Source organism: Aythya fuligula, chromosome Z, assembly GCF_009819795.1.
Source record: "Aythya fuligula isolate bAytFul2 chromosome Z, bAytFul2.pri, whole genome shotgun sequence".
Taxonomy (NCBI): Eukaryota; Metazoa; Chordata; class Aves; order Anseriformes; family Anatidae; genus Aythya; species Aythya fuligula.
The window spans coordinates 568,220-584,308 of record NC_045593.1 but is presented as its reverse complement, the minus strand read 5'-3'; the positions used below and the strand labels follow the sequence as shown (position 1 = coordinate 584,308).

Here is a 16,089-nt window from a genome sequence, read left to right as displayed (position 1 = left end):
AAAAAGCTGATCTGTATTTATAGCATTGCAATGATCACATCAAATCAACCTTCGGTTTTCAGCTGCAGACACTGAAATGTGCTGGTGGCAACCTGGCTCTGGAGGTCACAAGCACCTTCAGCTGGTAAGAAAGAGGCATGAGTGGGAAGATTTTACAAAACAGACTGTTTGCCACTCACCCACAAGCATCAAGCAGAGAAGTGGGAATGGAGAAAAGTTCATCCAACAGGAGACCTAAGGGATTCGTTCCCCACACGTACTGCTGACATTGTCAGTCCTCTGACATTGATTTGAAGCCTCTCCATAAAAATGTCACCCCTTTATACATGATACCCCTACCTACTCCGCCTGAGAGAGGGCAGGAATCAGCTTTGCATTCCCTTTTCCTGCTGCGGCAGCGAGCAGAGACCACGAGCTGAGCAAGAAAGGCAGAAGGGAGACACATAACAAACTCCCTGCAGCACTGATGTGGGAATTCAGGTACTCTCCATGCCAAGACAGACTGAGCTGAAAGACTTGAAGGCAACCAAAGGTCCTGGAGAGAGACAACTTTGACTAGGTAGTGTCTTGTGGTCATGCTACTGGTCCTACTCAACACTCTAAAGCCTGGTCTCTACTCATGTCCACAAAAGGGGAAAAATTCCCCTATATTCTCCCACTCTTTGAAAACCGTACACCTCTGCTAGTCGGGGAGCACTACAAACACAGCAAGGTTCTGGAAGTCAAAGCCCAAGGCAGGGAGCACACAGTGGCACGTCCTTGGCATCGGCAGAGCTGCCCCTGCGTCTCCCTGCCCGGAGAAGAGGCACAGGTACAAAGGGTGGAGGAAGACTTGTTTCTGCTACAGCAACAAGGGGGCAGCAGTAACACAGGCAGTTCTGGCACTGAAGGAGTTTAATTCTGTCTCACCACAGTCACATTTGGAAGCTGCTGGATGGCAGTGGAGACTTTTCAAACGACCCTCAAGACTTATTGGGGGGCCGTGGGCCCTACCGAGGCAGGAGACCGGGATTTACATCGCTCCCTGGCAGTACCTGGCCCACTGGCTGACCAGCACGGCATCCATTCATTTCTTTAATACCCCACCTTTAATTCCTTTAGCATAAAATAGAACAAGATCACTCTCTGTTACACCAACAGAGGCCTATTAATCAAGCCCACCATTGAAAGACCAGAAGTTCAAACTCTTCGTGCCTCAGTTACACACGCGAGTAAACCTGTCTGAGCAGCAGGGCACCTGCTTCTCAAACCTCATGATTAGCTGAATCATCACTGTACAGAAAACAACCTGCATTGCCAAAGGGCTGGCGTTTCAGTGCTAGTTAAATGAAGTAAACATTGACATCCACCAAGGCGACAGCTAGACTAATACTCATATGGCTCAGTCCCTGCAAACACTCACAGCTTTGCGGCTCCTCCAGCCCACCAGGGAGGCCCCTGTGGGGAGGACCAGTGACTGAGGTGCTGCAGTGCTTCTACCCTAAGCTACTTCAGGTGCCGAGATCGGGCATGCTGTGTGGTGACAGCCTCCGAAAGGAGTCCCCTCCCATCCCGAGACCAGCCTGGATGCCAGTCCTGGTGCTGACAGCGAAGGGATGCTGCCCTCGGAAGGCTCCTCGTGCTGCACACAGCTACCACCACTAAGGGGGACTCAGCACCCGAACTCCTGCCAAAACAAGCAAGAAGTGTAGATGGGTTACGAGTTCATTAACTCCAGGCTCACGACTGGTGCCAGAAATGTAACAGACAAAATGTGGCTTCTGACAAAGGTACGTGTAAGCACACAGCCGTCAGCACGAGGGGCCTGCTCGCCTCTCTGCGCTCAGGCATCTGCAACGTGAATTACTCCTGATTCATCATCTCACTTTTAAATAACAACATCAATTAGGCTAGATCAATTGTACCTATGTAAGTCCATAGATACCCACAAATACCACAGCACTGTGACACAGTAGAAAGCACAGAGCAGATCTATAAACCTTCTAGAGAAGGAGCCTGACTAAATTTCCTTAACCAAACAGAGAAAGCCCTTTTTAATAGTAATAATAATAAAGTCACTTTGCTGAAAACGAACCAGTATGTTTCAACTCACGCTGCTGATGGTTGCTAGATTTGAAACATACATAGTTTGTGTCAAGTGCACACGTTCTTCAGCATTGTCCAAACAGAATTTTGTCTTTCACTGTATGCTTTTCAAGTGCAGGGGCTTTCCTGCAGATGATGAAAGTGTTTTAATCTAGAAAATGTAAACAAGTCTTGTGAGTTCTACTAACCCAGCTAAGCTTTCACAGGAAGTTTCTGGCAGGAAGAAACAAAACAAAACCTTATCTTTATGTTCTAAAAAAATATACAATTATTTAAAAAGCATTAGAAGTCACTTGATCTTCAAGCCCATCCGAAGAGATCGCTCTCAGAAGAGACAACTGGTGATGATGCTGGTTATGCTATGCCTTGCATAAACAAAACTAAGTAATTGTGTGCTTGCACTGGAAAACTGAAATTAATGCACTCATGAAAAAAAATGCATACAAAGAAATCCCTCTGCAGGAAACAAGCCAATTGGTATAAAAGCTTGTTAGGCTTTTCCGTGCAGACTCATATTAAGTCCAAACAGAATCAGATGAGATGAGATCTTTTCACATCTCAGAACAAACGCCCTTGTTTCCCTACTTTCTACAAACACTTCTCAAACAAAGAAAACATAAGTAAAAATTAAACCAAAAAAGTCAAATTCTCCAAGCTGCTATAGAGGTTAACACCACTGAGACTACCAGCCTGTAAGTACGTAACACAAGAGAGCTCCGTCAAGCAGATTTTCCTTTGCACCGCTTCACCAGGGCAATTTTCCTGCACAAGCCAGCCGTGCCATCCCACACTGCCCATCACAGCTGCTGATTAGTGAAGAAAGCTTTTGTCTCCCTGCAGACAGGATTTACACAGAGCGGACAGCAGAGCGTTAACTGCTTCGAGCAGACTTCGTTCGACTGGATGTGTGAGCAGACCAAGTCTGCCAGAGCCTGAAAGACAGTTAATTAAAAAACAGAAGTGAGCAAACCTCCTTGCATAAAATCAGAAAACACTTCAACGTGTCACACAGACTAGTGAGATCGCCAAACTTTGTAGCCATCAGAGCTCACTCTACTTTTAAGCACTATCCCCCATTGATTCAGTGGAAAATCCTGTTTCAGAACTGCACTCGCACAGTATCTTAAAATAAGTATTCCATTAAACAATAACTATTAATGAATACAAAATTGCTTTTCTTTGTCAAAGCAAACTTTAGAACTTTTAAAAAAGAAAAAAAAAAACATGGTCAACAAAAACTCTTTGTGGTATACGGATTAAGTACGTATTTCTATTTTTCCTCTTACATGAAAAATACTTTAAAACTACAAAAAGACATCCACAATCTAATAGGAAACACACAACTGCAAACTTTTATTACTAATTGACTTATTACTTATAAAGGTAATTACTAATTACTTTTATTACTAATGCAGCAAAAATACCTTAGAGAACAGTGGATTTCCATTCAGCGATTCTGCTCTTCTGATGTTTTCAACTCCACACTGGACCAAAAACAAGGAGAAAAGTTAAGTCTACTACATCTACTTACATGTTGCTAAAAACTCCCCTGAGTTAAGATTCATTTTCAATTTACAAAAAAAAAAAAGTCCCAAGTTATATTGCAAAGAGCACCCATAAAGCAAAATTTTGAGAGAGGAAAAATAATTTGAGAGCACCACTACCCAAACAGCTATGAAAACAATAAACTACTTACTTCATTTGCTAAAACCTGGGCATACTCAATATCCAGTTCATAAAGCGTTTCAATGTGGTCGCTTGTAAATGCTATTGGGACCAACAACATGTTCTTCTTTCCTCTTTGACACAGGCCTTTAATGGTCTCATCTGTCTGCGGACCAAGCCAAGGCATTGGCCCAACCTGTAGGAAAAGGAGGAAAAAACACTCAAAAAAATCGTTCTTAGAAAAAACACCCATGTTTTCCTTAAGCAAGGCAACACAGACCAAGTTATATTTAAGAAGAAGACAGCTATCTTTATTTCTCTGCTTTTGACTCTTCCTTTCACTTTATCTGTTAGGTTTTTACAAAGACATACTGTCCCACTGTCCCTCCATTTAAATCCCCTAAAAAGAGAACCTGGGCTGGCCTTAAACGAGACTTGCATTAAAATAAAAGTTTCAATGAAGCTCTGCTATTTTTAGTTTAACAAAAGCCTGATCACTAACGCAGGGGGTTTACCTGCCTTTTGAAGATGGAAGCATTCAGGATGCAGAAAACCCACCTTAACCCTTATCTATCCATGAAGTACTTGGTGCCGATGTACCATAAGATGCAACTTTAAGAACAAAACAATGGCATGGTAGGTGTAATGCTAATGAAACATATGGTTAATTGTACTACGTAACTATGGTAAAAATTAAGTTCCTTGTTACTTGCAGTAGTAATAAGAAGCAAAAAATAATCCAAGTCTTCATCAAGACTAATGAAGCTTGTCTGGGTTATGTGTATGTCATTATAAAGACTGCCTATTTCACAGTGACAATTTCTGAAAAATTGCTCCAAGACCATCTAAAAGTAACACTTAAAAAAGCAATGAATGCTCTACTCTCCTTTCTGACAGAGAAAGAAAAATACCAAATTGGGTGCTATGAGACTGTAGGTTTTCTAACAGACGCATTAAGCATCTACTTGTCTGGGGTTATGGCACTGTGGGAGGACCACATGCTCCATCACCTGAAGCTCTTGGCAGCAGCGGGTGGTGGTGTGGTTCTCCAGCACCTACCTTGGACTGCCAGACCAGCCGGTAGGGGTTGGAGTAGTTCAGCTTCTCCATGACTCTCTGAACAGTAGCTCCCACTTCTTGTGGATATGGATCACCACGGTTCACTACCTTCAAGACACAAACAGCAGACGTTTTCTTCCAGGGAACGTCTGTGCGGGCACCCTGTCCTCACCTCACACAGCCTTTAGCCACTACCGAGCACTGGGGCATGGTGGGGACATGGCTGGTGGCACCAGGTGGCCGCAGGCACCACCGCCCCAGCCCACCCTACAGCCCCTGGCCAGGGGTGCCCCCAGGGCTCCTCCTGCCCTTCCAGCTGAAGTGCCTTCCTGCCCAGCCAAACCAACAGCAAAGCTGCTTTACCAGGGCATCTGCTGCTCCTCCCTCCAGTGACAAAGGAGGAATTCTTCAATCTTCTCATACAGATATGATTACATTTTGGTAACAGCACTGATTTTTTTTTAAATGACTGGATTTCACTGCAGTCACTGATAGAGGATTATGCCCTTTAGTGCAGCCCTGCAAAGACACTACTTTCATTTCTCCAGGGAAAGGGTTATTAATACTTCCTAGAGGTGAGAAAATACCATTATCGCCCGGGTTTGAGCTGGCAAGTTTGTGAGACCATAAAAGCAGCCATATGGAGCCTGACCACTGATCCACCTAACCCAGTGCCCTCCCTTCAGGGGTGGCCAGCGGTGCACATCCAAGCAAATGCAGCAAAGCCACCACAGCTCACGTGCCTTGACCTCAGCTCCATGTCAGCCACAACTCAGCAACTCATCTTTCTATTTGTGTGGTTTTACTCTGCAAGCGTGCAAGCTGCACACCCTCCAGTTCAGCTTAGCCAGCACGATTCTGGTCAGCAGTTATAGGAACAGCCCAACGTAACTCACAGACATGGGGAGCGAGTGAGCTGAGAAAAGGATGACAACATCTTTCCTTTTGTCAGGTGGAAACAGGTCCAGTTCCTTCTGTATGTGGTCGGTAAAGCACTGGTCAGAAAGAAAGAGCAGAGACTTGGATCAGGACTTGCTGGAAGGGAACCGCACACTGCGCAGGCAGAGCCACTCTTCTGCTCAGCACACCACAAAAATGGCAGAGCCCAATCCAAAAGAGAAGCTCTCTCCAGGGACAAACGTGCCATTTTCTCAGGAAAGGAAGGAGCAAGAAGGTTCCCTGTAACTGCTCCTGCACAGCCACTGCTGTGGCTACAGCTACCTCTTTGCTGCCTGTGAGCTCTGATCTGACAGAGGAGACGTGATCTGTGTGAGTTCACCACAGACCTACTCAGATCAGGAATTTGGGCTAACGACCTCTAGAGGTCCCTTCCAGCTCAAACTGCTTTAACAACAGGACTACACTCCTAGAACAAGGTGTACGTGGTGGTCACATTCACACATTATCATGCCAGAACATCTCTTGTGAAATAACCATCCTTCTGCAACTGCGTACACAGTAGACAAGACACATTTCATTACCATAACTAAGATGTACCCTTACACTGAAATATTCCTTTTATTCTTCTCATTTTTTTTCTCCTTTTTATTATTTTTTTAGTCAACAGGAAAAATGTGTAAACACAACCTAAATCAGCAAATTGGTTCATCTTCTTTTAGGATATTTCATAGCTAAAAAGCTCATAAGCTTTGTTGCAAGCTATGACTAGTAGTCAGTGAGCTTTACTTACTACTGCAACTTGTAGTAAGTAAACTGATTCCTCAGAACATTCCTCTTGCTCAACATCGTGCAGTGTTTTCACTGGTAGCAAACATTTCTTAAAAAGAAATGGAATAAACATCTGTATTTACTTAGTTCTTTTTTCTTTTGAAATCAGGTGCTAATGCAAACATACCAAGTTTCTCCTACATTAACCAACCTCAGAAAACCCCTGGGAGTGTCCATCAACGTGATAACACAGAAAAGACAATGAGATAGCTGTGAACGAGCCCTTCTGACTCTGGGGTGCTGAAGCACACCCACACTGTGCATGCAGAGGACTGCAACATTCCCCTTGCAGCTCTAAGAGTGCCTTAAGAAGAATATTTCGGGGTACCCTGTTGTCCCTGGAGGCCTCTGTATCAGACCTGCTCAGTTCACACACCTCGTTCTGACTGCCAACTTCAAAGGTGCTCCTACAAACCCGTACCTGGATGAGCAGGGGATGTGTGGGCCACCGGTCAATTATACTCCACTTCATCTTTGGCTTCTCCCCCTTTTTATTGTAGTAGCGATAAATAGCATTTAAACTGCTTCCTGAAAGACAGGGAATTAACAACATCAGGTTATCCAAGGCATGAGCAACCTGTCGGATGAAAACAGTTTTGTAGCAAGGCGCTGTAATATGTTAAAACGGCATACAGTTCAAATGCAACTCAGAACTGAGAACATCAGAGGGGAACAACTGCCTCAAAGCTCACACAGCGTACAAGAATAACTCGCTCAACCATTCCTTAACTGCAGAACAGTTACTGCAGTTTCCATGGAGAAAGCTTACTCAGTGGTGTTCCTGGGGCTTCCGTTTATATTCTCTTGCAGTAATGACAGTAACAAAGCTATCCCTACCTGAAGAGTTTCTGGCTAGAACTCAGCACTGCAGTAAACACAGCAGAGCTGGAGCTGGCAAGGAAGCCGAGGGGACGGGCTGGGTGCAGGAGCTGCGGGCTCTCACCTGTGGTGGAGCAGCTGTACTGCGGGTACTGCGTGAAGGCGATGGCCCGTTCGATGCCGTCCTGCTCCATCTCCTCGATCGCCTCTTCCGTCAGAGGGTGCACGTACCGGAACCCGATGTAGTACTTGTGAGGTGCTGCCAGACAAAGAGAGGAGAAGTTGCAGAAAACAGCACCGACCCGTGACTTTCAGCAACACCGTGTTGCTAACAGGTACGAGGCACAGAACCTGGCAGGTAATTTCACCAAACTGTCAAAATAAACCTGTTGACACTTCCCTGGCTACCTTTCAAAACCACCGGCATACAAACACATCTTTGTCTGGTACGTATTAGGCTGGTAACTCAGTTTCCTTTAGCAGAAGCTGTAAGAGATTTACACGACCTGCAGAAAGCAGCAGCCTCCTCGTTTCGGTCAGATAGCAGAGGCACGGCTTCTAGGCTGCACGGAGCTCTGTGTTACTGGGGAGTTCTGATCTAAAGGATGCATTGGTAAAAGTGTGTCACTAAAAGATGCTGAATGAACACAGCTGTGCCCGAACAGATCACTGCTACACAAGAGCTGCGGTCTTCCTAACAGCACAGCTCACCGCACCGAAATCAGGAGTGGGATGCTTTAAATACCGCAACCTAATTAAACTGGCAAACCTTCAGGAAGACAAGGCTTTCTTCATGCTGCCACCCACTCTGCTAAAAGGAAACAAATTCTTTAAGCAGCTTGTTCGTTCCAGGAAATGTTATTTAACTAAACTTTCAAACACAATTGGGCTGTAATTGTGCGTGCCAGCACTGAGATGTTCTGCTCTGCAGTCGTCAGCTTGAGAGGGTCTGATTTTCAAACAGGAAAAGGCACCTCACAGATATCAGCTGCTTGCAAGGCAGTGCAAGAAAACCAGACAATTCTACCCCTTTTGTGTGCCAGGTGCCAGCAGAGAAGTCACCAAGCCACCATCCCTCACGCTGGTGAACTGCTCTGCTTGCACAGAAACCCCCAGGGACAGGGGCTTGTTTGGGGCAGCAGATGGGGGTGCTGAGGAAGGGAGGCAGGTTCTTCCATTTCTGGTTTGTTTCTGTTTTGCACAGAGACCGTTGTGCCTGTAAGCACTTCAGTGCTTTTTGGAAGCAATACTTTTCTTTCCAAGGACAACATTTCAGGTTTTTCCATTTTCCACCTCTAACCTTCTGGGTGTCAGCTCTGAGGTTTGTGAGTGTGGTGGTTTATGTTTGTTTGTTTCTCCTTGATTTTTTTGTTTTGTTCTAAGTGGAGGACAGAGGCTTCTAGGAGAACAAACCCAAAGTTTCTTTTCCCTGGTTTCCAGGTCACTAGCTCTGAAATACCATTTAACAGGTTTCTGAAGGAAGTAATGTCCTGTGCTTGTTCTGCACTCCACAGATTTACGCAGGACTCAGGCAAGCAGGTTTAGCCAGCCCCAGTTCTTTGCAGGAGGCAAAAAAACAACTCCCACCTGGGAGCAGTAGCAAGTAACGACCCACCCTCAGGAGCCTGGAGGCCAGTTACCTCTAACATTTTTAAACGGCATTGAAAACAAAAATCTGACTAACCAGAGTAAAGACAAGAGGAGTTTAACCTGGGAAAGGACATATCAGGAAAATTATGACCAACCTGGGAACTTCTTGCAATGCCCTCACAGCATTATGTTCTGTCCTGGATCACAGGCAGCAAGTACCAGGTTTTCGTGTGTGTACACGCGTTCAGTTTGCAGGTACAGTCAGAATCAGGATTACTCTTTCAGGTACACAACAGCTCCTGCTATGAAGAGCTGCCAAACTAGGAAAACAACATGGTCCCTTCATCCTGAGGGCTTTCATTCTTCCGACAGCAAGGGAATCTTGGCTAAAATACAGCTCGTAAAAATACTCAGAACCTTTGTAACTAAAAACAGTGGAAAAAAGCAAAAGGCGCCTTCTTGGAATATAATTGCTGTGAGACATTAGCCTATTTGATGCTAGCACTAAACAAACAGAAATGTATTTTCCTGTCACCACATCTGCGTGACTTATTCTTACAGACCACTGAGCCCACCCAAGTGCATTCATTCAGAGAGGAAGAACTCTTGTTTATTTTCAGACAGCTGCCTGTGACAATAACGCTTCATTTTAGAATTATATTGTTCCCAGATGACATTGGTGAGGCTGTTTATTTACTGCTTGATCTTAGTCCCAATGTCAGGGAGTAACGTGTCGAACATATTCGACAAGTCTACGCGTCAGTCGATTGATGTATGTGAACAGGTGAGTTTTACAGGTGGACACTGTCCAACTCGAGTTCTCCATCAGCTGCAAATACACAAATAGCTGTAACCTCCAGGCCACCCGCAAGCCCAGGTCCAGGCAACAACAGATGCAAAATGTTTCTTCCTCACCTTGCATTTCACATGGCACAGGCACAGCCCACGAGTTACTCGTTAACCATGCTCAGGGCTCCTAACGTGCCACGCAAACACGGCACGCTGACCCAGTGCTCTCACAATAACTGCCCCGCTCAGGCTGCATGCACGCCTGCTTCAGGCTGCTCTGCAGAAACACAGAAGGTGGTACCACTGCAAGGCTGCCTGAAACGCTGAAGGAAATGGTTAGCACATTCGGTATTTAAAACTATCGCTAGGTTACAAAAAAAAGCCTTTAAAGGACCTCTGAGGGGTAAGGACTGCAGAGAGGCAGGCGTGACTGTACAAAAACTGCACCGAACAAAAGTACATGGGAGTGGTGTGCTGGGAAGAGCAGATAAACTCGGTAAGTTTTATCTCCAGAACCTGTTGCAAGCCTGACCCCCGAGGGGCTGCAGCTGCCACACACGCTGCTGCCTTTGGAGCCAGGGCAGGACGCAGGCTCTGCTGCAGGCTTTTACTGTACTTGGAGGGACTGCAGCTGGAATTAAGTTAGAGAATAGTGTCTGTGGGGAAAAACAGGTCAAATACCATCCAAATGAAGGCATCAGTGACGTGTTACATGCTGAATGAATAAGGGAATTCTGGAGCTAGACTTTCAAGAGCATTACTTTTCAGCTCCAGACATTTATCTTTTTTAAAAAAATTTAAAAATCTCCTGCCTCTAGCCCTTTCCTACCCAAATCTGAAGTAGAATCCACAAAGAATTACTAAACTGCCGAGAATCAAGTAACATATATGGTCTAACGTGGGGGGTGACTCCCTGACCCACCAGCATCAAACCTGCAAAGGTCGTGGAAGCTGCAGGGAGAAGGCAGCTTGCAGCACCACTCGTCAGAGAGCTGCTGAGCTGAAGAGAACAGTGAGCTCCCCTCTTCTGCTTCTCGTACTCCAGCAGCTTTTCCAGTACAAACGCTTAGTGCTCCCATTGGAGCGGCAGGATGAGAAGCATTATCTGCAGCTGACACATTGGGGAGGAACACAGTGGGCAACTCGGTGATCTCGTTAATTCCTTCTACTCTCAAAGCTGGCTTGCTGCTTCAGGAAAAAAGCGTAATGCCGAGAAGTGCCTTACTGGAACAAAGGTGGCCCCCAGACAGCTCGTTTCAGGCAGACCAACCATCGCATCACCGTTTCTCCTGGCTTGCCAAAGCAGTGATGATTCACTGGGTCTTTTTTCCTCTGTCCCACGAGACGACAGAGACAGAAGACCGCCACTACCTTCAAGCTGCTGCGCGGGTGTCAGCCTGATTGCTGGTGCTGCCACTCACATTTATTAATGCCATGCTTTTAATGGCACTGTTTTAATTTCACATAGCAAGAAACCAGCATAAGAGGTACTGCAAGCAAATGATCTATCACCTTCAGCAAGAGGCAGAGGAACAAAGACTTGAATTCATCATAGCTGCTAACAGAGCAACAACACAAGATAAAGTCAAATTCAGCTAACAACCTGTCTGAAAGCAGTTCAGCCAAACTGCTGCAGATTCCACCACGAATGCATGGGCTAAAAATGACTCTTGTATCTATTTGGTTGGGGGTTTTAGGAGAAAGCCACTGAACACAGACAAACCACAGCTGGCTAACTTTAGGTGAATGACCCCAATGGTCTGTGTTTGCACACCCAGCAGGTTGCAATTGCCCACTGTAGTGCATTAGCTTAAGGCTTTGCTAATTTGGGCACTCACAGAAGCACCTACACCGTTTTGCCATCGCGCTGGTGCTCCCAGGCACAGTGGCACAGGATAACCCACACCAGAGTCACACCTCCCTGCTGCAAGGGAGCAAGGTTCAGAGAGGCTCTGTGATCTGCAGAGAGGGGAGGGAGGCTTCGTTCACCTTTCAAGCTCTCTGATAGTCGAGAAAGAACTGGCAAAGGCAGTATCTACTCCTAGCCATGCCAAGCCATTAGGCCTTATCGCCTGCTCGTGTCCTCGGGCGGAGCTCACTGCTATCACTCGCCCAAGCCCTGCAGCGTTCAGCCACAAAACATATCTTTTCTTCCTCTTCAGGCCCGAAATGGGGCCTTATTGGTGTTAGATCTTTTATCCATTAGCAGCAGCTACAGATTCAGGCAACGTAACTCAGGAGAGAGCTCTGAAGCAACCAGTAATTTCGGGGGACCTTTCACAGGAACAAAAGGCAGACCTGCAGCTTTGGGGAGCAGTTTCAGAGTGCTGACACCCTCCCGTGCAGCCACCAACCCTTTCAGCTCACACTGGCACACCAGACAGGTACAAAAGGCATTACAGCATTAAATTCTGGCCTCAGAGCTGGATCGTGCCAGCCAGTCCCTGCACAGCATCCCGCCGAGCTGGCCCCGTGCAGGAAGCAGCAGGAGCAGGGAGCACAGCTCCATCGCAGCCCCAGCTGCTGGCTGCTGCTGGTGTGTGGAGCTGAGTGGCACCGTGCTGCCGTCAGCTACAAGCAGCGGTCACGAGAAGGTGGCCGTGCATCGTACAGCAGGAGATCCCACCCTCTGTGAAACTCAATAGATCAGCGTGCAGAACACGAGCAACCAGGAAACCCCAGACTGACAGACTCCTTAACTCTGTGTGTGCATTCACACATGTGCAGCCTAACAGGATCATCGTTCTCACACACCTCTTCATAAAAGGTACAAAAATTTGAGCTACAGTCACATGAGGTTATACAGCCACTGCCAATGGCCACTAATCTCCATCTCCTTTACCCTAGCAAGAATGCCACTCCCATGGTGCCATTCCTGATGGCTGAAGTTACACAAGATGAAACGTGCCAAAAGTATCTCAGGGTGGCCATACAGACAGCTCAAACTAGTTACCTTGGGCACAGAGGTGGCAGCTGAACCGCAGCACATACTGGATCCAGCCTGAGAAGGTGGGTACGGACCTGGCTGATGGCTTGTGGTGCCACAGCATTACTGTGTGGTGAATGAGTACTGCCAAAAGTTGCTTTACAAGCTCATGTTTTCAACACATCAGGCCGAAGAAGCTTCTAAGAACCGTGGTAAAGAAGTACCTGTGTGAGGAGACATGCTATCCAGCAGCTTCACCATGCCTTCTCCCTGCACTGCTGTCCACTTCTTGATCGGTGACCCACCTCCAATCCTGCTGTACTGCTCCTGGATCCTCGGCGTGCGGCGCTTAGCGATGAACGGTGCTAACTTACTAAAGCATTCAGAAGGCACACGTGTTAATATTGTAACCCCAATCACCCCCACCCCCTTCCCCAAAAAAACTCTACTGGAGTGGGTTTTTTTCTGTGGCAACCTCCCCAGATGACAAGCAAACCAGCATGGTGTGGCTTGTTTAATGTTACGCTCTGTCACCCTCCCCAAACTTGCCAGGTGACAGTAAACCAGAATTTGCAGTTTGAAGAGATTGACCTTGGCACACTTATTTCCAGAAAATTACAATACCACATCTTGCACAATCTGGTCCCAAAGACTAAACAGTCCTAAGAAATGCTGATATATGCTAAACTAAAGTGTAATGCCTGAGCCTGCAGTTAAGACAAAAACATTGCACAATGACCGTAACACACAAGTTCCTGGTGCTTCTTACTTTTGTGCTGGCAGCGTCATTAGATCCCTGTCCAGGAAGAGACGAAGTAAGAAATCATGCACATCATCCAGCCTTTCCGGACCTCCCATGTTTAACATCAAGATTCCTGTTTTAGGTTTCCTATGGAAGGAAATGACATTTCAAACCCTAGCTACATACTGATTTATTTTTTTTTTTAATTGCAATTTAATCGGCTTGTCCATCCACACTTTTCTTTTGCAGCATCCTATTTAAAGTTCATCCTGCTTATGAGAAAAAAACATGAACTACGAACAGGAACAGCCGGGCAGCGCAGGGGCACACGAGGCACGCCGGCCCCCAGGCCCACCCGTCAGGCGGGCCAGCTGCACGCTGTGTCACAGGGACGGGGCAGCAGCCGCCCGGCCAGGCCTGACCCCAAACTCACCGCGCTGCTGGCTGAACCTGGGGCTTCGTGCTCTTGGCCGCCACGGCCGCGGACGCCTGGCCTTGCCATCGCAGGGGGACCCGCAGGGAGCTGCTGCTTTTGACAACTGGAGGAGAGAGAACAAGGCATCGGAAACCTGGCACCAGGCAGGCACGAGCCCCGCACCCGCTGGCGAAACGCTCGGCACCACTGAGCCCTTTGGTGTCTTCTGCCTTAAACGCCAGGTCCTGGGATCAGAGAGCGCGAGCTTTTGGCTTTCTTTAAACCCAGCGCACACCCACTTGGGTAGCAGGCAGCAACCTAAAAACCAACAAACGCCTCCCTAAGTCAGGCTCCAGCTGTATGTTTGAAACTGCTGGAAGCACGGCTATGGGGGCACCCGGGCTGGCTGAACACGAGCGCTCCTGCAGCAGCCCTGCGGGGCACAGCGGGTCCGGGTCCGGGTCCGGGTCCCCAGCGACCCCCCAGGCACAGCTCCCCTCACCGGGACTGGGACCCGCTCCCTCACCAGGTCCCTCAGCGCCGCGCACCTCCCGCTGCCCCCGCACAGCCCCGCTGGCACCGGCACGGCCCCGGCACGGCCCCGGGACCCCAGCGGCCGATCCCCGCGCCCCGCGGTGGGTCCCAGCCCGTCCCGCCCCGTCCCGTCCCGCACGGTCCCGCCGGGAGCCGCCGCCTGGGGCCCGGCGGGGGCGCGGCAGCCCGGGGCCGGCCCGGCGCCGCTGACGCCGTTACGCAAAGGCGGCCCCGGCGCGGCCGTTGTGTAACGCGGGGCCGCTGCCCTCCGCCGGCTCAGCCCAGCCCGGCTCGGTACGGCTCAACCCGGCTCGGCCCGGCCGCCCCCCCGGCCCCGCGCTCCCTCCCTCCGGCCTCCTAACGGGGCCGGGGCCGGGACCCGCCGCGCACTCACGGGGCCGCGCGGCCCGGCCGGCCGCAGCCATGTTGGCGGCCGCCTGCATTCCCTCAGACGGCGCCGCCGCCGCCTCCTCCCGGCCGCTCCGCTCCGCTCGGCCCCGCTCGGCTCCCGGCCGCCCCGCCCCGCCCCGGCCGCCCGCGGGCACGGCGCACGCCCGCCGCAGCGGGGGGCCGGGCAGGGCCGGGCAGGGCCGGGCAGGGCCCGGAGCGACCCGCCCCGGAGGAGCTGCCCTGGGGAGATGGCATCTGGCCGCGGCGATAGCGATCGCGGAGCTGGCGGCTGGGGCCCGGGAGGCGGCAGAGCCGCTGCCCGCAGCCCAATTTGCCCATTAGCGAGCCCATTAGCGGGCCGCCTGCAGGGGGAACGGAGCCCAGGACGCGCACGACGTCCAAGTTTTAATTGCGCCTTGTATCCTCTTTCGAAGATTTGTTTACCCTTTCTAATTAAGCTCCGCTGAGCTCCAAGCACCTGAACGCCTTTCCGAAATCTGTTATTAGCGGCCACAGCCTCGCAGGGCTTGCAGCCTCCACGGGCAGCCGCAGAGGCGAGGTTTGTGTGCAGCAGCACCTCGTATTGCTGCCTTCCTGCAGCCCCCTGCCCTCAGCAGCCTCACCCAGGCCCTTGCTGAACTCCAGGATCCCCCCATGGGGAGCAGGGCGGCTTCCCCGGCACCTCCGCATCACGAGCAGGTTACGGGTGACTCGATGGCATCCCTCATCCCGCTCACCTTTCAAGCTCCTTATCCGGGCTGCCTCTGCCACGAGCTCCCTGCAAGCCCTCCGACCTTCCCCTGGCAGCGCCCCGGATATTTTAAGGCTTTTAACCTTGACAAAGCAGCTCATCCCTTCCGCTTTAAGGGACAGAAAACCGCCCTGCCAACGAGAATTTTTTTAGTAGTGTCTTTTCCTAGCCTTTCTCTTCCCTTATCACCACAGCCAGATGAAGGATTTTGTTAGTTGTTGATAAAACTCCTTATATGCTCACAAATTTCTACACATCCTGCATCACAGAAGCCTCGAGCATCTCGGCACAAGAGCAGTTGTAAAATCAAACAACAAAAGAATCAAAACAAACACCACAAACAATAAAAGCCCAAGGGGTAGGCTTACTACTTGGCAACATGTTCAACATTTGAATGGGGTGACTTTTCCTACAGCTCACTGTTAATGCATTGTCACATGTTTAGGAGTAAGAAATCTCTTTTGTTTTCTTGCAGTCAAGCTTGTTCATATTTCCCTTCTTTCTCTAGTTTACATACGTAACACATTGCAACAAATACCCCAAATCACAAGAAATTTATGTTTGATCATGCCTTTACAGCTACTTCAGAGAATAAT

General features: G+C 48.9%; 1 protein-coding gene across 2 annotated transcripts; it reads right to left on the bottom strand.

The window, feature by feature from the left end:
• Nucleotides 1–1,147: 1,147 nt before the first annotated feature.
• Nucleotides 1,148–14,838, bottom strand: FECH (ferrochelatase). Of its 2 annotated transcripts, none has more exons than XM_032205692.1 (11): nt 14,747–14,838; nt 13,837–13,942; nt 13,431–13,550; nt 12,886–13,034; nt 7,481–7,615; nt 6,959–7,065; nt 5,706–5,804; nt 4,810–4,917; nt 3,782–3,946; nt 3,510–3,569; nt 1,148–3,017 (listed from the first exon to the last, which is right to left on the bottom strand). In XM_032205692.1, the coding sequence occupies exons 1-11, from the start codon at nt 14,793–14,795 to the stop codon at nt 2,883–2,885; spliced, it is 1,233 nt and encodes a 410-aa protein (XP_032061583.1). In that variant the 5' UTR covers nt 14,796–14,838; the 3' UTR covers nt 1,148–2,882. The 2 variants fall into 2 exon arrangements, with proteins under 2 accessions (XP_032061583.1, XP_032061584.1); XM_032205693.1 differs by lacking the exon at nt 14,747–14,838 and adding an exon at nt 14,345–14,361.
• Nucleotides 14,839–16,089: the final 1,251 nt, after the last annotated feature.

Bases quoted from the DNA above. Each gene is read 5' to 3' on its own strand.
- FECH (XM_032205692.1), bottom strand. From the start codon at position 14,795: ATGCAGGCGGCCGCCAACATGGCTGCGGCCGGCCGGGCCGCGCGGCCC. The intron at 13,035-13,430 runs GTAAGAAGCACC...TGAATGCTTTAG, and splicing joins ATGACGCTGCCAGCACAAAA to TAAGTTAGCACCGTTCATCG. The intron at 3,947-4,809 runs GTAGGTGCTGGA...CTTTTCCTACAG, and splicing joins GGCTGGTCTGGCAGTCCAAG to GTTGGGCCAATGCCTTGGCT.